At 33.4% G+C, this 23,063-nt stretch overlaps 1 protein-coding gene across 1 annotated transcript in view; it reads left to right on the top strand.

Moving 5' to 3' along the window:
* The window catches only part of LOC126818381 (metalloprotease TIKI1), a 45,325-nt gene that overhangs the window by 5,280 nt on the left and 16,982 nt on the right, over window positions 1–23,063 (top strand). Inside the window, exons 2-3 of the mRNA XM_050545777.2 lie at window positions 2,226–2,786; window positions 21,467–21,788. Of these exons, the coding sequence (XP_050401734.1) occupies window positions 2,226–2,786; window positions 21,467–21,788 (883 nt within the window). The remainder of the gene's footprint in view (window positions 1–2,225; window positions 2,787–21,466; window positions 21,789–23,063) is intronic.

The following is a 23,063-nucleotide window of genomic DNA, read 5'->3' as shown; positions in this document are numbered from 1 at the left end:
GGATGTTTAAAAAAGTGTACTAAGCAAGTGATACACCATATTCTTTTCTTTCCTAGCTTACTGTTTTACATCGTCAAAACATTGCCTGACATGTTTTAACATTTTCTGTAAACATAAGTTTTCTAGGACTTAAAATGTAGACTATGATGTCATAAATACAACTAAATTGGAAAAAAAATGCAAACTTTTACAGTAATTCATTTTACACATAACCCACTTCATTCCAATTGCCAAATCTTTTTCAATTTTTTCGTCTCGAGATAAAAAAAAAAGATGAATTATATTAGCATCTGTGACTTTTTTTTGCCAAAATTTAATTTTTATGTTACATTTACTTGGCTGAAATTTGAATTGTTGGTGGGAATATTTTAAGTTAAGATTTTTAGAAGAAAACAATGTAGTCACAGATAATAAATCTAGGGTGTAGAAAGCTTGCGATTTCATTATCATTGTTCAAGAGCTTTTGTAATCAACTGATAGATCTTTACTGTTATAGAAATATTTAAACCGGTGTAGTTAGAGAGCTGTGATAGAGAGAGAGAGTAAAATTACAAGAGTTCCCACCCACTATACCTGTCTAACCCACCATGACTTGGCCCAAAGGGTTTTTGTTGTAGAATCTACATTAAATCAATCTCATTGTTAAATCACATACCATAACTTACATCATATACATTTTTACCTTGATGATGCAACACACCGAGATATATTGCAACCCAGCTACCCATTTTAGATATATTGCAATGTACATGATTCAGCTGCACTGCTGGGCCAAAATGAATAAGAATAAACTCTATTGAGTAGGCCTAGTGCCTACACTGCGTTTCATAACCTCTCATAGATATCAACAGATTCAAAGTGTTGTAAAATTTAAAAGTTTTGGGTAATGAAATGAATTGGGGTTTAACATCCTATTGGGCTAATGAAAACAGGAATTTTGGGTAAATGTATCTGAAAACAAACCCCTGCTTTGTGTACAGTGTATGCCCCTTTAGCTATTTGTACCGTGCACACAGTAAATCTTGTTGGTTATCAGTAGTAGACTTGATAACCTTTACTTAGACCAATTCTAAAGGTTATCCAGACGAAATTTATCTTGCTGGCATCAACTGTAGAGATTGAGTGTGATGTTTCTACACCAGTTGTTGTTAAAGTAATGCACTATACATCAATCTACTTCTGTACTTTATAATTTATAACTAAGTACAGCTTACATTTGTATCTGTAATTCTACATCATCTTACTTTCATAAAGTTCCAAAAAACAAATAACCATTTTTCATCCACTTTTTAATAGATTAATGACATTCTGTATCATTAAACAGTGGCACTTTCAGGATTTCATAAATTTATATCAGAAATGTAATGAAATAGGATTTAACGTCCTACTGTTCAGCTCTGACTGGGCTAATACACTGTGATATGAATGAAATTTGCCCATACAGCAGCACAACAGTCTAGTCGTATATCAAATTCCAACTGCCAATGGATCTTTTACTTGCATGCCAACATGTACAAAGGACCACATTTTTTTTGCCCCATCTGAAAGACTCCTCTGTTCTGCACCACTGTCAAGAGGGAACCATGCCGTAAAACACCCCTTGAATTGTGGTCATCAGAAATGTACACTATGTTACATAGATGAATACCTACACAGACCATAACCTGGTTAAAAGTTTTGAATTACTAGTATATTTTTTAAAATTTCCCAATTTCAGGAAGGATCTACATTAATCTCATTTCATATTTAAGACTTTCTAGATGTACAAAGGTTTGTTTAAAGGGGAATATTACAGATTATCAGTTTTTCATCATATGATAATAACTATAGAAACTAGCTAGAATAACTATGAAATCTATTCTATAATTATACTATACCGTATATCATTATACAGATCATGGTAATCAGTCTCAGATGATCAGTGGATAATTCAAAGTTATGTGAAAAGTAGTCACAATTCCTCTGTATGAAACACATATCCTATAGATAAAACTGGACTATTTCAATATGTGAATGTGTCATGTTGAATTGCTGTCAATAGAGCCAACCCAATCTTGATAAAAGATTATTCTTGATCATAGAACAGTATATTCTAAAAGTAAGTGCAGGAAGACTGCACCACACAACATTACTAGACAAACCTATGGACAAAACACACAATATATATATAACAAGGAACTGGTTATTCTTTTTTTATGAATTCACTATGTTTTCTTTTCTTTCAGCAAAGTGAATTAAATTCTTTTTTGTGGATAGTAAAGAGAGAACCGCCATCTTACTTTTTCGGAACAATTCATGTTCCTTATACACGGGTGTGGGATTTTGTGCCAGAGAATACCAAAAAAGCCTTTAACCAAGCAGAAAATATCTTCTTGGAATTAGATTTGACTGATCCATATACAATATCAGCGTTATCAAGATGTCAGCTATTACCACACGGAGAAAATTTATCCAATGTTTTACCTGTGGATATATACAACAGACTGAAACGCCATCTGGACTATGTTCGGGATGCACTTCCAGAGTGGATGACAGCTGACCAAAAGGGGAGGGGTTTATATCCAGATTATTTATTTAATGCAATCGCGGGGAATTGGGAACGTAAACGTCCTGTGTGGGTTATGTTAATGGTGAACTCTTTAACAGAAGGAGATATAAAATCACGTGGTATACCAGTGTTGGATTTATATTTAGCTCAGATGTCCGAACGCCAGGGAAAAGTTACGGGAGCAGTCGAGCGGGTGGAAGAACAATGTGTTCCTTTAAATGAACTTAATTTCTCCCAGGTAGGTGCTTTGCTTTTACCTATAATCAGTGCTTTAAACTTAAAGGTTATGTCTATTTAAAACTTCTTTATATTTAAAGGTGATGATAAAGAACTTGTAGTATCATTCCATTCTGTTTTAATTCCCAAAGTAGAAATAATGTATGATATTAAGCTATTAATGTTACATGCTGATTGGTTGAAATGATCTTAGAATGTGTAAGAGAAACCAATCAAATTGAACAATGTAACCAAAGCTTTAGTTAGTGTACATATCCATGATTTTGTGAACAATTCTTAATATAAAATTTAATGACATTTAATTGTAATCTTTGTGCAGGAAACATCATGTTTGATGTGGGTTTTTTTGTCATTCATTCAATGATCAGCTGCTGTAATTGATCTAGAGAGACTATATGACTTGTCTTCATTTCAAAAATTTGTTTACAAATGCTTCCATACAGTATGTGATAATTGAATATTAAAGGACCACACATGATATAAAAAAAAAACGAGTTCATCATTTTGCTGACTTTATTTATTACAGGGATTCAGAATAAGGGTCATAGGTAGACAAGCTTTATAAATATGATATATTACATGAATACACTATTTAGATTATTTGTTGGGGTATAATAGATAGTTATTTTCTGCCATAAGTTACACAGTTTTGTCTTCACAGGGTGGGCTGTGTGGTATAATAAACTGTGGGTGATATTAGTCGGCTTTATAAAGGTATAGAAATTATATTACATTGAAAACAGATGATATTTACACCTACTGCACATAGATATCTCTCTGTTGAAATGTGATTGGCAAAATATAATACACAATGATTACTTTCTAGAACACCTAATAACACCTCACGGTTCAAATAGTTAATTGATATTTGTTGTGCCTTTGTCTTTAATCAATTATGCTGGTGGCTTATAAGGTTATCTGCTACCAAGTAACTTCATCCTGTACCCATTTGCTTCATCTTTTACCCAGAAACTTCCTCGTCTACCCATTTACTTCATCTTCTACCCAGTAAATTCCTCTTCTACCCATTTACTTCATCTTCTACCCAGTAACTTCATCTTCTACCCATTAACTTCTTCTTCTACCCAGTAACTTCATCTTCTATCCAGTAACTTCATCTTTTACTCAGTTTAAGTTCCTCTGCTACATTTGTACTTCATCTTCTACCCAGTAAGTTCCTCTTCTACCTTTTTACATGTACTTCATCTTCTACCCAGTAACTTCATCTTTCACCCAGTAACTTTGATTTCTGACTATACAGAAATTAACTGTAAATGGTCAAAGGTGAGGCCTACTTTTTCTCGAAAACTAGATTCCATTTTTAAAAAAACAACAAAAAATTGCATATAAATTTATACCATGTTATGGAAAAGTTGTATTTTTATTTTAATAAATGTAATATACATGTACAATATGTTAAAATTATCCCTATAAGATCAATAGAGCAAGTACGATAACTTAAGTTAGATCTAACATATATTTCACTAACAATCTGGACATTTCAATTATCAGATAATACGCACCCATTAAAAAGTCAATAATATTTTCTACAACAAAATTACAAAAAAATACTGGTACATGTTTCTCAAATGTTAGATTAATAAAACATGACCCATTAAAAGCAAGTAATACTTCCAGAGTGCTTCACCTGTTGCTTTTAATTGTAATTTTTACCTGAGAATTTGGTTGTAGTGAGGATTATAACATCATGTACTGAATCTGTTTCTAGTCAGTAGTGTAGATAGTAAAAATGTTCACACAATATTAAGCCTCCCTTGTATTCAGTCAAACATTCTCTGTTTGTTACTCAGTATATACATGTAGACTTTTAATACAGTTATTTTCTTGAACTCCTTGGAAGTTTCTTCGAACCAGCAAAAACATTTATCTGGATTAGATTTACTGCCCATTTTATCTGTAGTCAAATTAGAATAAACGTTTAGTTTTTTTTGTATTGGCTTGTTATTGTGGTTCTTATTTGTACATATGTCATGTTTTTGCAATTGTGTATTCAAACTTGCTGGGCTTACCCATTGACCTGATCCGTATCCAAATTCAGAGCAACTTATCAGTTATTTGCAAAGTTATTGCTCCTGCTATCAAAACCTTGCAGTTGCCCAAAGTTTTGAAGGAGTTGTTCAACTGGTCATAAGGTGGTATCCTACCTTTCAAACTAGAAGTTGTGTGCCCTTGTCATGGAAACCTTATAATCACTCATCAGGTCAGGGTTTATGTGATTTTGTTTTCAAACTTCAAGGAGCTAAATCTCTTTTTTTTGGCAACTAGAAATGGACACAAATGGGTCTCAACGCATATAATAATGTAATATGAATGTAAATAAACTGATTTACATTCAATCTTTCCTGCTTTTACTGTAATTTCTAATCAGTTATGTTCGACAAAATACGCGAATAGTCCAAATTGAATGGCAAACTTTGGCACCTGGTTATTCCAGTCTACACCAGTAGTATTCTCCTGTGAAATATGTTTAGCCTCATTCATTGAGTCGCTTCATTACAAATGGTGCTCAAAAGATTTGTGGCACACGATTTGTGTGCCAATTTTAAAATTTTCATTTTGTCTTAAATATTGGATATCAGAAGTCTAATTTTCATGGTAAGATAACAACATCAATGTTGATTTAAATTGACCAATAAGTCGTGTTTGCAATATTGAAGACTATATGGATGATATTGGGTTAGCGACTTGCTTATTTTAAAAATAAAACCTGTAGTAATTCAATCATCTTGAAACCATGTGATCAAAGTCTTTTCTTCAAACTTGCTGGAGAAATTGATCATATCAAAGCATTATAAACAGCACAGATGATTAAATTGCTGGTGGATATTTGTTTCATTGCCTGGTAACCATAAATTTACAATCATTTTGTTCATCAGAATTCTTCTATATTGCTAAGTGCATCATCACGTATCTTTTCCATACCTGCTATCATTTCATGTAATACTTCTCAGAATAAATTGTAAAAAAAAATTTCTAATCCCTTATTTTTTTGCAAAGAAATTATGTAACTCATGCACATAATACAGAAATTTTGACAAAAACTGATGTTATGTCAGACAAGTTCTACAATTCTGTTCTGATAGAACAAAAAGCTTTATAGTAGCTGTCCCTACTTTATTATTGTGATATTTTATTGAGTGAGTTTTTTAGTTCTGTATATCAGGATATATCGCCATTGCAGTAATAAGATATTGTTTCTAACTACCAACTTAAATGTACATCTCACCCAAGTTTTCTATCTCGGTGTGTTAGGTGTTGAATGATTTATTTTTGAAGTGTTATAGAGGTGTATTTATTCATTGCCTTGTTTATAACTTCTTCCTTTCATCTCATCAATATACTCCAAAACAAACACGATTCAAATTTCACCCAAATTCCAACACGATGGTTCTATGATGGAATAAGTGCCAGCACTCAGAAACACCTTGTTTAAAAGATTAAAGAAGTTGCCACTCCACCTTTGACTTGAGTTCTAATCTTTCTTACCTTTAACATACCTCTATGTCTGTAGGTAGGTAACTATAGGAGCAGAGTAGAAATCATAGAAAAACAAAATTCTCTAAATAAAAAGCTGATCAATGTATACATTAAAGTTACATTATGGGAGATTAGATAAAGAGCTGGCAGTTCTCACTATAATAGTTAAAAATTTGATAATGTAAAGGGAATTTGCTGAAAATTTCAGTCAAATTGATCCACTCTGATCCGATAATTAAGCAATTGAATTTTGGGCCTAGCCTCGATCACCATTACTAAAGTCGGTAGTCTCTATTATCCATTTTTTGATTTTATCATGAATGAACGTTGAGCAGCAGATCGGATAAAATCTGGTAAATATTGCAGGCTAGCGATGACATCGAGAGTTGATCATGGTCTGGATAATTTAATTAATGTCTAATTAATAATTTAGATAACATTTCAGGTCTAAAGAAAGACCTGCAATTGGCACATTTAGCTCTTGTATAATGTATGTTTAATATATAGAATTTTAGACTTAGGTAGTTTCTTTGTTAGAGTATTTAGAATTTTGGAGATCTTTGCCATTAGGATTCTTGTTAACATTGCTTTAAAGGACAATGTTAAATGTGTCATCAAACTGGTTAATCACATTCCAAATATAATTTTAACATAGAGATCTGTGCTACAGTTGTTCCATAACAAAGATTTGTTATATGTGTGGTGGTCATAAATTTTGTAGACTGGCAACCCAACTTTTCTGGATAGTTCATTTTGTAAGATCTATCTTCCACCAAAAGATTTTGATTATTAAAACTTCTAAAAAGTTTTTTTTATACAGGTCTTTAAGTTCAGGTTCACTCATAAATTTGATAAAAAAAAAACCCCATGATTCTTCGATCTCTCATTCTATCAAATTCTTAATGTATTTTTGTGGCTGAAAAATGAAGTATTACACAACTTATCATGTGTAGGTATAAAAATATTTACTTAGCATCTTGAGGTAGTATTCACCCACTTTAAGAAGAGGTTTAGAGTAGGCTTTACATTATATAGGTATATTATATATGCAATTATATATATCCTAAGCTATTTATTACAGTCTTTAACAGGTGTTTATGTTCCAGTATACCACAGTCAGTTCTATACATTGCATATTATCTAGATTATTTATGTTGCTCATGTTGTGAATTCTGACATCATGAAAAGATCGGTTACAGATATTCGCAAATTCCATCTCAAAGATTTTTTTCACAAGGTCTTATTAAAGAGACATTAGTGTTTTTGAAGGTTTTCACTGGTCGATAAAAGCAAAAATATTTTGATTTTCCATGATTTGTCTGTACAGTCACATTAGAGGAGTTCCAATTACAGAAGGTAGTATGCTAAATTTGGGACATATCGATTTAACAATTTATCACTAAAGTACAGATGTTTTAACTACCAATGTATGAGTCTTTTGTGGTTTTCAGTGAATGCTGAACAAGTAAGAGCTTGGATTTTTATACCTGCACATTTTCATATACGTCTGTCTGTCCGTCCGTCCACTATTTGTTTGTGGACACTCTACAGGTCACAATTTTTATCCAATTTTGACGAAACTTGAAATATAGGTTTATCTCCCAAAAATCTCAGTTCCTTTTGAAATTGGCATGTATCATGGATTATGGCCCCGATTGTATGAAAAATCATGTTTTCAGCTTGTGAACATTCTAGAGTCCTAGAGGTCAAATTTTTATCTGAATTTGTTCAAATTTGAAATGTATATTTATAACCAAAGATCTCGGTTCATTTTGATATTCACACATATTTGACCGTAACTTCCTGGATTATGTCCCCTGCTTGGACGAAAAATCATGTTTTTAGCTTGTGAAACTTTAAATTTATGTTTATGTCACAAAGGTCTCATGCATATCGAAACGTAACTTCCTGGATTATGGCCCCTGATTGTTCGAAAAATCTTGTTTTTAGCTTGTAGATTCTCTAGAAGTCACAAATTGTGTTCAGTTTTAAAAAGTTGAGTTTGAATTTTGTGAAAATCCGACCGAAACTGCCCAACAAAATGTCCACTCTTTGTATGCAAATAGTGTAAAAGTATGTAATACCAAAGTTGTGGACCCTTTATAATTTTTATCTGATTTTGATGAAACTTGATGATGAGAGAGAGAGAGAGAGAGAGAGAGAGAGAGAGAGATGGGGTTTAACATCCACTCGACACACACACTAGCTCATTTTGGGACTAACACATGGTTCAAATTTTACTATAATTCGCTTAGCCGTAAGGGTCTTTAGCAGTGGGAGGAAACCCATGAGGTTGGACAGGTGACCCTACTCCTTGTTACGTAAATCCGGGGAATCGAAACCACACCCGTTGACTCAATGACAGACCTAATGATTCAGCGCGCACATGCTCACCATTCGGCCATCCAACCCTGTACTCAAATAGTGTAAAAGAATCCAGTTTTGGTGAAACTTAAAACATATGTTTATATCAAACAGATCTTGGTTTCTTTTGATAGTCATGCATATCTGACCATAACTTCCTGGATTATGGCCCCTGATTGTGCAAAAAAAATCACATTTTTTGTTTAGCTCATTCTCTGTCCATCGCTAGCAAAATGTGGGCATATTTTGCATGGCAACTGCTGGTTGATAATTAGGTGCTATTAAACATTATATTGTTCAAACAAAATTACAGATAGTTTGTTGGTGAAAGTGATAAAGCCACTTTCAATGAAATTTAAAATGAATGGAACGGATTGGGAGACGAAGAATTTAGTCTGGACAACAACAACTCTGCCCTATCTTCTCCAAATTTTAACTGGACAAGATTTCTTTCAAGTATAATACCAGTTTGTACATTGGACCTTGGTTGAAGCAATTCCAGGAAACATTCTGCCAACTCTACATATTTTACTTCTTATAAGTGTGAATTAGCCTTGATATATTGGGAACGTTGCTGTGAGAAGTCAAGTTCTAAACCACACACCCCTTGACCATGAGATTTTGTTGATTACTTGATATACCATACATAGCAACAAATGTTTCCCTGTTAGCAGGATTCTGAAGGGTGACTGCACATAGAATTGGGCAGAAATTATTTTCCAAAACCTGCGTTAACATTTTTCAAGATTCCAGTGACAGGCACAGTAAATTACCTTCTTTGAATTAGCTGAACAACCCCAGTAAGTTTTGAAAATAAATTGTTTGTAAGAACTGTGAACCGACTACAGACGGATGGGGTGACGATAACATATTCGCACATGAAATGTAGGCTAAAAGAAATGGGGTGGTCTATATTGTCTGGTATACCTAATTATTGCTCAGTATACCATATTTAGTTATATAAAAGTAGTTATTATGGTTTGTATTATAAGTGGTTGTATATTATAGAAAGTGTGTTTGTTTTACATATACTATAAACATCAGATATTTATATAGGGAGGTAAGTAAAGATATTATCTTGGACTGCATGAGATTTTCTTTTTTTCTTCCCCGCAAAGGAGATTTAACACATATTTCAGGTTGCTTGAACACAATGGGGTGAAATTACTAGAAACGATTAGAGGCCACTCAATGTTACTTCAAACAGATGATTGCCTTTACTATACAAAAACCATAAACCTGGTATATTTTCTTAGTTTAATTTGAGACGTGTGGCCTTCAATTAACGCTCCGTTAAGTTCAGTATCGAGTTCTCAGTTCGAGATATTCAATCTATCCCAGTGATTCGTGGTTGTGTGTTGGGGAGATTATTAGAGAGGTTTGTTTCAAAGTAAACAAATGCTTTATTATCTATTGTTGACATATATTTGATATGTATTTATTAGAGATAGTTTTTATCGTTTAAACCAACAAAATAGATGAAAGTTGTTATTTTAATATAATAAACTTACTTCAGACTATTCATGGCAGCACACAAAAAGTGAAAAGAGTAGAATTAAAACATAGATTCCAAAAACAATCTTCTTTGCTTACTGTTATCTGGCCTCTGTGGATTAATCAGTCATTGCCAATTTTATCATAAAACAGGCATTATGTAAGAGCTAAATCTGCCTATTGCAGGTCTTTCTTTGGGCCTTGAATGTTATGTAAATTATTAATTAGACATTTATTAACATGACAAGACCATAATACACTCTCTATGCCATCGGATGGCTCTGATTTTATGTAGATTAGAATCCATTGATAATTTTGCTCAAAATAAAGTAATTTGAATGAAATTGTTGATATAGCCTATTCATTTTGCATTATCTATTTTTGAAATATTATAGCAAGAATGGCCAGCTCTTTATCTAAATCTTACATGGTGAATGGTGGATCAGGCAAAGGATTTGTCTTGTGTGTCCGCTCATATGGCTGCAATTCAGCAAGTGTCCACTGCTTTAGAGATCATTCTTTATCTCATGATATTGAATGGCCATATAATGATTAAAATTTTGAATGATCAAGATGAATAAACTTTTGAATGATCACTATAGTGAATAAACTATTTAATGAATATAATGACTGAGTTTTTGAATAGCTATGGAATGAATAAACTGTTGAATGGGTATATGGATAAAGTATTGAATGACTATAATGAATAAACAATTGAGCAGCTATAATGGATAAACTCTTTAATAAATGCTGTTGCATACATGCATTTGATCCACCGCAAAAGATAGGCAAAATATGGCTTGATGTTCGGGATTCATTAATTTTCCACAAAGAAAAAAATTGAATGGAAGAAAGGTCTAATAGCATGTAAAATGGACGCCTTTTCATATTTTTTCTTTGTAGTGACTTCACTAAATGAACGTCTTCTCATATTTTGTGGTCAATTCAATTCATTGTGAAATGTCCAGTATTTCTAATTATTAGAACACAATACAAAATAAGTGGGAAATAATTGAATCCCGATCATCCAGTCACATTTTTGACTTTTGCTGTTCCCACGGTTTGACAGATCTAGGACACTGCTGTTGCGTGTATGAACGATAACCTTTTGAATGGATATGTGATAGAATGAAATGTTTATTACCATATGAATAGAAATTAAATGAAATGGGGTTTAACATCTTACTTTTCTGCATCTACTGGGCTAATGGAGCAAGTGTATGCCATACAGTGTGCTACAAGGGAAATCTTTTCGCGGACAGCGATGCTAAGGCCTGCTCTTCCAACTGTTAAGTGATCTTTACATCCCATCCAAACAACTAGATGCTGTCTTTGCACCTCTCACAAGGGAAAACCATGCTGGAAAATCCTGGGGATTGAACCCCGGACCTCCTAGTTAGTGAGACAGTGCCTTTAACCACTGAGCCACTGCAGTTTCTCATGAATAGAGGGGAATAGATTACACGTAAATAAAACTTTGAACGTTAATTTATAGAAATTGTAACTTTTTAACCCTTTTGTTTTAAAACAAAACATTTAATCAGTCGATCTAAGGACAAAATAAATTTACACAAGACATTCCAGAAAGTTTGAATTTATAAAAAAAAACATTTTACACCTGACTTACAACAATGTTTGAAAATGTCATCAAAATGTCTTGTTAGTGACAATCTTAAATATTTTCCTACAAACATTTGTACTGTTTTAAAAAGTGAATGAACAAAGGCATATTGTCAGTCATTGAAGGCAAAAAATAGTTGGCATGTTTTAAATAGTCATTGTACAGGATTTTTTGTCAAAGGATTGATAAATTAGATATTTAGGAAAGGGGTCGATACATTGACTTTTCACTGATTTAAAACAATGTGGAATGCCAAAAAAGTGAGAGCTGTTGTACATGAAAAAATAGTCCCAGGTTTGTTGAAGAGCCTTAGTTCAATATTTAACATAGAGGTCGTATGTACCGGTAATGTTTTAACATGTAGGCAGGTTTTACATGCCTTTTATTTACCTGTTAAATAACATAGAGGTGTAGACAGATTTTACATGACTTAATTTATGTGTACGTTTTAAAATAGAACAGAAATGTTTTTAAAGTTGAATTTTTGTTTTTTATAACTAAATACTTTGATTTGAGTTTATTATCATTTGAGTTGGTTTCAGTTGAATATTTTAATAATATATTTGGTGATAGAGAGCACCCGTTTCCATCAAACTTTTAGGAAAAGCATCAAGCAGTGCAGCTGCTATTATGAATTTTGTGCTCATTATATGGATCATGTACCCTTTTTATACATAGCCCACATGGAAATATAGTCGTATATTGCTGTCACCCCTGTCTGTACGTCCGTCCGTCCGTCGTCCACAATTTCTTGTGAATACTCTACAGACTACATTTATCTTCTGATTCTTTTGAAATTCATATATGATCCTTGTGAACATTCAAATGACGAAAGTTATCATCTGATCTGTGCGAAATATATATGCATGATTTAAATTAGAGAAACAAAGAAGCCTATTGAATTACGTCAATTTCCGTCAATTACTTCTAAATTTATGGCCCTTGTTTTACTTTGTTGAACTTGGGAACATTCGAATGACAAAAGTTATCATCCAATCTATATGCATTATTTGAATTAGTAAAATGAAAAAGTTGGCCGAATTTTAACAATTTCTGTAAATTACTTCCAGAGTTAAGGCCCTTGTTTTAGTTTTTAGAGCCTCGTGAACCCTCAAAAGACAAAAATTATAATCTGATTTGTATGAAATTGTCTTGTAAATGCCCCCAATTATCTACAAAAGAATAAATATGTGACAACCCTTGTTGACCGCTTGGATGATTTAGCTGCTGTGGGTGTATGTTTCGCTGCCTGGCCTCCTATCTTTTATTTTCTCGTGACATCAGTGTTGTCATCTCTGCTGCTTTCATACCACAAAAACTAACTAGTAGACCTAACCACTCCAAGATAAAAGGTAGATCACATAGTACCACATTATCTCTAAAAGAGCCCCAATAAGGTATATTTGTTAGATTTGTTAGATATTTGTGCTTCCTTTGATTTCTTTGAAGGTGTCATTTTAGCCCAATATCCCTGGAGGGATTAAGGATTTCTGGGAAATAGGTGAAACAGCTCTTTTCAGGTGATGCGGTGGCATATTAATTTACATTTCATTTTTCGTTTATTGCTTAGAAGGAAGAGTGCTTGCTTGTTGATAATGTCCTCTAGTATTTCTACAACCAATTTCTTTCTTAAGTTTCTCCGGTTTATTCCCATTGCTAAATAGCCCTTTACGGAAGCAAATTATTGCAGTAAAATTGAACTATAAACTTATGTTAGTCACGATATGACCTAGTTTGTGTTGAGTTAAACCATCTCTCTCTCTTCTCTCTTCTCTCTCTCTCTCTCTCTCTCTTGTGAATAATTATTAGCCATAACAACACCTTTAATTTTACACACATGTATCTCCAGTAAGATCAGCTCTATTATATGGTGAATACAGGCCTATTATTAAAATCACACATACGCAATAATATGTTTTTTCCGCTATAGTGATAAAACTGTCTTCTTTTTGTTGAAAATTTGAATTTTGTGATGATATGGATCTTAAGGAGAGTTTTATGGGACAGTAAATCAGAAGGATGGTATATGAATTTGACAGATTGGATTAGATCTTAAAAGATTCTACACTCCCGTCACTATTTTTTATGTTTTTGTACTTGGTAAAACTTCTTACAATTAAAGATAATTGACTTTCAAAATTAGGGAAGGAAATGTATGGTTGAATAATAAATTGTATAAAAGATAATTGACCTTCAAAATAAGGGAAGGAAAGGTATGGTTACATAATATATTGTATATCCACTGCAGCATTCTAATACTACAGCGAACGATATTCTGGTGAAGCTAAACAAAAACCGCCCGAACCATGAACCTGTTACGCATGATATAGTTGGAAAAGCTCATAGAAATATTTTTTAAAATGATCACGTTTTTACAATAAGAACAGAATATCAATGAAATTAGAATGGTGCAGTATGTGGAGGGACAAAATCCACCAAGGAAGAGACATAAATATGTCCATATGCTAAGCCAGCTTCAGCTATTAAAAAGAAGACTCAAACAAGAGGAATTAACTCTAGTTGATTATTTAGACAGGGTGACTTATTTGGTGAAATTAAATAATTTGTTATATAGTATTGTTCATTTTTTTAGTTTCTAAAGTCATATGGTACACATGTTGCTAAAATGTTAGTTAATTAGTCATATTGTTACATTTTTGATCCCTAGAAACTTGCGCAGAAAACGATCCCTTTTAATCCATTACGGTCAATAACTGCGCCTTCCTGGGAATAAACTGGTTGTTAGTTGTTATTGTAATCTGATTTAAATACAGATCTATATTTCGTTTTGTTTTTTTATACTTTCAATGGCCTACACTACATGAAGATCTGACCAGTTGTACTGGGAGGTCATACAAGCAACTTTTGACCCTATGATGTCAGACATTGACGTTTCTAGGGGTTTACCCACATTTCCATGCAGAGCACATCAAGAACTCACTATAACAGACTGTTTCATTGGCTAATTCCTCACATCAACTAGAACGCCTGTTATATAACAACTCTTCCAGATCCTAGTGCTGTGAAGACAAACAGATTGGTTGTTAATGGGTGTGGAGTAAACATCTAGTCCAGTCCAATATTGGGCTAATAATGGATGTTAATGATAGGACTTTGTTAGTTGCTATTGGACTAATGATTTTATTTATTTGGTCAATAGAGAGGGAACTGGACCAGTATCTAACATCAAAGGATGTTGTCACATTTGTGTTTTAAATAGTTAGTCTCCAATTTAGAAGCAATAGGTGTTGGACTAATAATTATACTATCAATTTGGGCAATGGACCACCACAGCACTCTAGAAAAGATATATTTTCGTCTTGTAAAATAAAATGTATGGAGTGAGGTGGATTACATTAATGCTACTAATATACAGTTATAAGAGACAATGCAGCCTTCTGAACAGAGTATAATTTTTGATGTTGGTCCTATTTTCAACCTTAAATTTATTTGAGTTTACTAAACATGAACAGTAGTTTCATTGAGAGAGAATGTCAGTAGTTAGGGCCTCTGTAGTTTATATTTCATGCCAGTCATACAATCTATTGTGAGTATAATTACCTCTGACAGAATAGGTAAGCGATACTTTAAACTGTATATCATACCTGACTGACATCAAAGGACAAAAACCAATGAAAAATGAGACCCAGTCAGATATTTTTACATTTTAGGTGGTTTTATGACAGTGGGCATGGTAATATTATATCTGAATCAAATGTATCAGTCTATTTTAGAACCAATCTAATCATTAAATAGGGTCTATAAGACTTTTTGTTTCAAGATAATTTACCTACAGGTAAATTGTTCCTATGTTTCTAGTGCACTATGTGAAATAAATACTTTAATGAATTTGAATTATACAGAATTGAATTTAGATTTGTAGCCGACCATAGCCTATGATGGGCTGATTTTTTGCTCATTCTGCAAGTCAAGCATCTATTGTGGCTTCATGTATTATAAGACAAGCAGAAAACAATGAAGTGAGATAGAAATGGGGGTTTAATGTCCATACAATACTAGTGTGGTCATTTCGTGACTAACATGGTTAATATCTTTAGAAAATCCACAATTTTAGTCAAGCGATTTGACTCCTTGTCACATATAAGCTTGGGATCAAACTATAACTTGCATTGATCCCAGACCTTATCATCTACAGCTGTATGTGTCAGACCAGTAGTGCACCTAACCCTTGGCAAAACAATGATGGGCTAAAAATTTGAATTAATGTCATTGTGATATCTTAAAGTCTGTGAGCTGGAAAGGAAATGTTTGGGGAGAGTTTCCCCCTCCTCTACCCGCCCCCTTCTAAACATATTGTTGGGGCAGCTGTTCCCCTTGTAATGCCTTACTCTATTCTCACACCACTGAAAATACAGATCGTTTTTTGTCGAAGCATCCTCCAGACAGAATCCTGGGTATGACACAGAATGAGATCAGATGCTATACAGTACTATGAGGTTAAGGAAAACTTAGTTTAAATTTGCTGTGAAGATAAGAATGTTAGTCTGATATTGATGTGTGAAGAATGTTGTAGTGTTGTTAGTCACCAGGTGGCAGCACCTGTTTTAACAGTTGTATCAATACAGTAAATATATCATTACTATACCGCACAACAGGTGAACAACATCAAATATGATAACATTACTTTCGAGCTGCACAGTCTAACAATTTTTCATTTTTTACCAAATGTACAGAATTCAAACATATTAACATGCATGAACTGCGTAGTTCCTGATGCTGCTACCTGTGGACTAGAATCTAAAGGAATTATGTAGTATATTTTTTAAATTTGAATCCGGTTTATGTTCAGAAATATCATTAATTTACCAGACTGTAGCTTCCGTATCTATATGCAAGTGCAATACACAAGTACCATACACATGGCTGTGTATTCAAGACAGAATATTATAAAAAATAGATGAAGTAAAATTCTTACTCGCATACAGCTACATGTATGCAATGTATAAGCAAATAAATGAGTCCGCATGATCTTATGTTTTAGATGTATATCTTTGACCCTTGATGATTTTCCTCTGATGGCAATTTCAAAAGAATTGTAATTATCTGTGAATTAGACCAGAATTTTCACTGGTTTTTGGTATAAAGGTTTATATTTTTTCTTCTATGACAGACAGAGCCATGGTGGATCAGTGAGTAAGATAGTGGCTCACTTACCTGGATTTCTGCATTCGATCCTTGTTTTGACCAAGAAAGTCCATCAGGAATTTCTGACATAGTTCCCCATGTCAGTGCTGCAGGACGGAGGGTCTGACAAGGGACTCTCAGATGGGATGAAAACTGAGGTTTTGTTGTACACATTGGTGTGCACAGGCCTGTCGCCAGCTTGCTGGCTGCGGAGGGGCAGTGAAGGTTTTATGGGGGGGCGGAGGGGGGTGGCACACTGTTTACAGTAGGTATTTTAGAGCTATGGTTGGCAACTTTTTTTCGGGGGGGGGGGGTTCAAAACATTTTTTCAGGGGAAATTTCATCCCCCCCCCCCCCGACTACGGGCCTGGGTGTGCGTGTAAAAGAACCCTTGGCAGTTGGAATTCGATACAAGAGTAGGCTGTAGCGCCATTGTTAGGGCAAAATTTCCCCCACAGCACACTGTATGCCCTTCTTCATTAGCCCAGTCAGAGTAGAACATTAGGACAGACACACAGGTACATCTACTGTAATTTCTTCTCTAGTCGTGTATGATTTTTTTATTATGTTATATGTAGAATTAAAGTGTAATATTGATATACACCTGATAATGTACTATAATCATGTAGTTGTTAAGAGGGAAATATTTTTCACCATCGAGAAAGAAAAACAAGGATATGTAGACAGTCAACAGTAACGTTTTAACAAGTAGTGTACAGCATATATGTTCAGTCCTCCACATAGTTTGAACTATCTGTTTTCACGTCAAATATTACTCCACTACTTATCTCTCTGTTTCAACTTTATTTTCTTAATTTAAATTTACATTCAGTTTCAAAAAGTTATTTTAGGAAAAATGAGAGAATGAGAAATATTTTTACAATATGAGGAGGAAGAGTTATGAATTCCTTTTTGCAATATGGAGTGTTTCTGTTATGTTTATTTTGGAATTATTCAGTTATTATAAAATATTAAGAACGGGTTTATTTATTTGTATAAATGAAAGGTATTTTATTTCGGTGTGGTCTTACAGTCTTGTATAGAAAAAATCTAATTTTGTTCTTTCGGTTGTGAGGGGGTGGGTGGCCGAGTGGTTAACACATGCGCCTTGCATCATAAGGTCTGTCATTGAGTCAAGTGGTGTGGTTTCGATTCCTGGCTTGTACGTGACAAGGAGTAGGGTCCAACCTTGTCCAACCTTGCCAGTTTTCTCCAGGTCCTCCTCTTTCTTACCGCTGCAATTTAAGACACTTAACACACCTACAACAGACTTCACTCAAACTGAAATGCAGTTCACATTATTATTCTGTGCATTCATTAGGGTTTTTCCAGCCTGGTTTCCCCCTTGTCTGTGGTACAGGACATAGGACCTGGCAAGGAAATGTGTTTAGTTGTGCAAATGACACAGAAAACCAACGGTGTGTGTATTATAGCATTGGCTGCACGTTAAGGATCCCTAAAGTTGGAAATCAAAATAAGGGTAGGACATTGTGCTGCTGTAGGGGCAAAATTTTACTTGCAGAAAAATAAAATGTTGCCAAAAAATAAGATGTTAAACTCTGTTTCATTTCATTTTATGCCACTGAAATTTTGATAGTATTATGGTATGTATAAAAAAAAGTATTAAGTTTTGTAAATGAACAAACCCATGTCCAGCAGTAGGCTAACCTACAATGACATACTCAATGGATTTGACCAAGGAAAGACAACCTTTATGTAATAGATTGTTTCAATACATGTACAATGTTTTACACAAATAGATTGGTTCGAGAGAAGAAGAGCGATTAGTATCGTACCAAATTAGATCTTATTACGATAAATTGATCTCATTTAGTTGAGCTGTTCAAAGATGGTGTAATACGACTAGATAGACCCTAATGGTAATTTAACTTGAAGAAGGCAATATCTGATTCGTTCATCCATCTCAGTAAGAAATTATTACACCACTTTATTTTAATTTAAGATAGATTGATTACACTGTCAGTAGATTTTGCCATAAGCTATCGGTCAGCAGTAACTTGATCACTTTAGTAAGCTATATTGGTTCTTAGATATAAATACTTGCATATAGCCAAATGATTGTTAGTGATGCAAACATATAATAGCTGAGAAATTAAGTAGATTAGACAATGTCTGCCATATAATCATTTACATGTAACATTAAAATGGACGTCACTCAATAATAAGGATTGAGAGTCGAGACTTCGTTTGTTATCGTGGCAATGGTACTTTTGACAATCGGCTATTTCTTATGTCAAAACTTGAAACACTCATAACTTTGATCAGAATAAAGTCATTTGACCAAAATTCTAAATATATGTAATAATTTTTCGTTATCTATTTTTGAACTATTACAGCAAGAATGGCTAGTTCTTTATATTTAAATCTTACATAATGCATCTCTTAAATATTCAAATTGTTAGGAGATTTGGATGGTCCCCTTAATCTCAACCTATTAACACCAAAACAGTTTCTTTTAATATATGATTTGTTGTTTTATGGATTGATGAAAGTTTTCATTTGAAGATTAAAATTAGATTTACTATATTTTGAAAGTTTTTTTCATTGAATTAGAATTTGGAACTAAATTAGCTAATATTCTGTAAATAGTTTCCTTTGAAGTTGTATTGAAGTGTTAACAATGTTTTTAAAGCTATAGATATTGCCACATAACAGGTTGATAACACTAATTAACATAAAGTATATAAAAGAGGTACTGCCATATATTTTAATGTCTATGTGAAATTCCAATATAAATGAAAAATGGTATTTGGTATTCTAAGATAATAAGGTATTGTCGCCTTGTCACTGGAGCTACTTCTGTAGCTACATGGAGTGATAATGTGGAGTCATCTCATAAATTTATAGACTACAAATTACAAAACCTTGCTCAAGCATAGAAACTCAAAATCATTATAAGACTAAGAGAGAAAGAAATGGTAGTTAATGTTTCAGGACTAACAAACATTCTCTGGTATTTTCTTTGTCAGTGGTGCAGTACAGTCCAGGCAAGGAACAGTGTCTAGTTATTCGGATGGTACAAAAAAACAAGGTCTTGTGTACTTAAAAAAAAACTTGAAAGTTACAATTCAATTACCGTCTGTGCAAAATTTCTCTCATTAAGCCCGGTTCGTGCAGAAAAGTCTGACTTTAAATTACTTTAAACCCTCTTTCATTCATTCAATAATTTATTTGTGGACAAGTGTCTTTAGGAGTGGCATGAAACCAGAATATCAAGAGAACACCCATGAGGACAGACAGGTGAGGTGGCCCTACCATAAGGCCAAACCCATCACTTGCGTATATAACAGGCTTTTTGATCTACACCCTGTAGAGAGTTAATATGTATGATCCGCTTTATTCTACATGTACATTAACTTCACCAGTCTTATAAAGATTAAATAAGCATGTTGGTTTCATTAATGGAAAAATAATTTGATCAAATATATAATAAATGTGGGAGAGAAAACGGTTACATGCTATGATAAGAGAAAAGATTGCGCTCTAAAGTAAATAAAATGGTGATTATTTATAAGATATACACACCTGCCAAATTGAATCAGTCGGTGAATTTGGATGATTTTAGGACATTCTGGAGGGGGGAAAGTTTAGAAAAAGGTTGATTTTTTTTTCTACAAACCAAAGACTGATCATCTTAATAGCTGACATACCCTACTCATGGTTCTGAAAACTTGATTAGCTTAAAAATCTATAGTTATTCATACACATTGTAATGGGAAAAAATGCTTCCCTTTTGAGATCATACTGCACTTGAAACATATGATATCTGAATAAAGAAAATCTGCATACTAACTATTAAAGGAGAAGGTAGTTTAACACAATCAAAAACCAGAAGTTTCAGCCTAAAAAAATTAGCTGATTGAAAATGATGGCCAGAACAGTGTTTTAGAATGCTGGTCTCTGCTTTCATTGAGTGACCTGACAAATGTGTCTATCTGATACTGTTCGTAAAACTTGCCAAGAGATATTAAGAATGCAGCAATATAGTGTAAAACAAAAATAAGTTGCCACTGTACAAATTATAGACAAATTTATCCAGACAGGATGTGATAATAGTCAAGATCCATCTCTCCAACTCCATCTGACAAATGGACGTTGAGATAGTTGCATGAAAGGTTTCCTCCAGATTCTTCTTACTGCTAAAGACCCATATGCACAAGCAATTTTTATTTCATTTCCCCTTTGAAACCATATTATATTTTATTTTCAGGTTATAAAATGACTTAATTATACTTGTTTAAAAAAGTTTTCACTGAAATAAATCTGGTATTCCCCTTTCATTTTATTTTCAGATAATAAAAACAGTTAATTATAATGAGTTTAACATTTCATTCACTGATATATATCTGGAAATTCCCCTTTAAAACGTTTCATTTATTTTTCAGTTTATAAAATGATGAGTTTATACTGGTTTAAAATTTTATTCACCAAAATATATCTTGATTTCATTTTATTTTCAGTTTATATAATGAGTTTTATACTTGCCTATTAAAATTTTATTAGATATGACAAAAAAAAAAATGTTCTCTCTATTTCAGGTTGTGTTTGCGTTAAATCAGACCTTGTGGCAACATGAATTTTATCGACAGGGGAAAGAAACGATGCCATATACCACAGATGATTTAATAACACATTATAATTGTGGAGATTTGAACTCTATAATATTTAATCATGATACAGCCCAGGTGCCAAATCTAGTAAATACCTCGCTTCCACCTCAAGATTTGCGAACGGCAAAAAATATAGATGAATATTTTCGTAATGAACTGATAGATAAACGAAATCAACGAATGACGGAAAGGGTGATACATTTATTAGAGAAATATCCTGATAAAAGTTTCTTCTTTGCTTTTGGTGCAGGTGTGTATATTATTTTTTATCATCTTTGCGCATTAAAATGATATAACTTGAAATTTAAATGGCTGTTACACCTGTACAGTGGTCATAGCATGTACAAGTCTGTGACAAGTCAATCAGGCTTGTATTTGGGAATTCTTGGAATATTTATATGAGTTAGTGAAAGTTATGAACACAAGACAATTGTGAATATTTGTATTTGTGAGGTAGTTTAAATTCTGTTTTTTTAGTCCATATGTATTTCATTAAACAAAAAGACAAGCTGCTGTTACTTATACAGTCTGTACTTATTTAACCTCCAACAGAGAAAACTTCTTAAGACTTGTAACATTGGCTTGGTGTTCATATAGAGGGTGTGGACACAGCTATAAATTTTTTTTCTGCAAGATAAAATACAGAATGATTACAAAAGTGTTGTTCTGTTCTAATAAAATAGACTTCATGTCCGACCCTGTACTACCAGACTTTATTTTAGACTTTTCTTTCAAATATCTGAGACAAACTTCTCCCACTACTGTTTTCTTCAGATATTTTTGTTCAAGAACCTTTGTCATTTTGTTTATGTCGCTCCCAAACATTATTTTGAAGTTTTTCGTAAGGATTTTTGGTATTTTGTGTTTTTAAGTTGAATGTTACCTGTTCTCCCTGGACAGTGGTGTTATGGGTTTCTCTCCCTGGACAGCGGTGTTATGGGTTTCTCTTATTTCGAATTCAAACTGTCAAGGTTTCTTTTACTTGTACATCAATGTGTACACAGGACCTTGGTTTTTCATCCCATCCAAATGACTATACATTATCCCTTGCCAGGCCCTCCATCAAGGGGAACCACACCGGAAAATCCTGAGGAACTTTCTCGGCCAACGCAAGGATAGAACACAGGACCTCCAGGCTAGCGAGCCAATGTTCTACCCACTGCGCCACCATGGCACCCCTAAAAGGAATGTAATACAATAATGATTTAGATATTTTTAGTGTTTACAAAGATATGATAAATTGAAAATGTCCTAACATTCATTGTTCTCTGCATACAATAATAACAAACCAGTGCCACCTACACACGATGGTAAAATCTTTTAATGGGTCTATTTTTAATCAGAGTGAATTTAAGTCAGGATCTAATTTACTGTTCTGTTTTCTTAATCAAATTTTAAATACTCAATTTTAGTACAAGCGATAAAATATTGAATGTCACCGAGAAATGCAAATTGCAATCAGAAGCTTTAACTTAAGAAAAATGCTGTTACTTTTACATGGTTAGGAGTTCATTAATAAAGATAC

The sequence above is a fragment of the Patella vulgata genome, chromosome 4, assembly GCF_932274485.2.
Source record: "Patella vulgata chromosome 4, xgPatVulg1.2, whole genome shotgun sequence".
NCBI lineage: Eukaryota > Metazoa > Mollusca > Gastropoda > Patellidae > Patella > Patella vulgata.
This window is presented reverse-complemented; position numbering and strand designations above follow the sequence as displayed.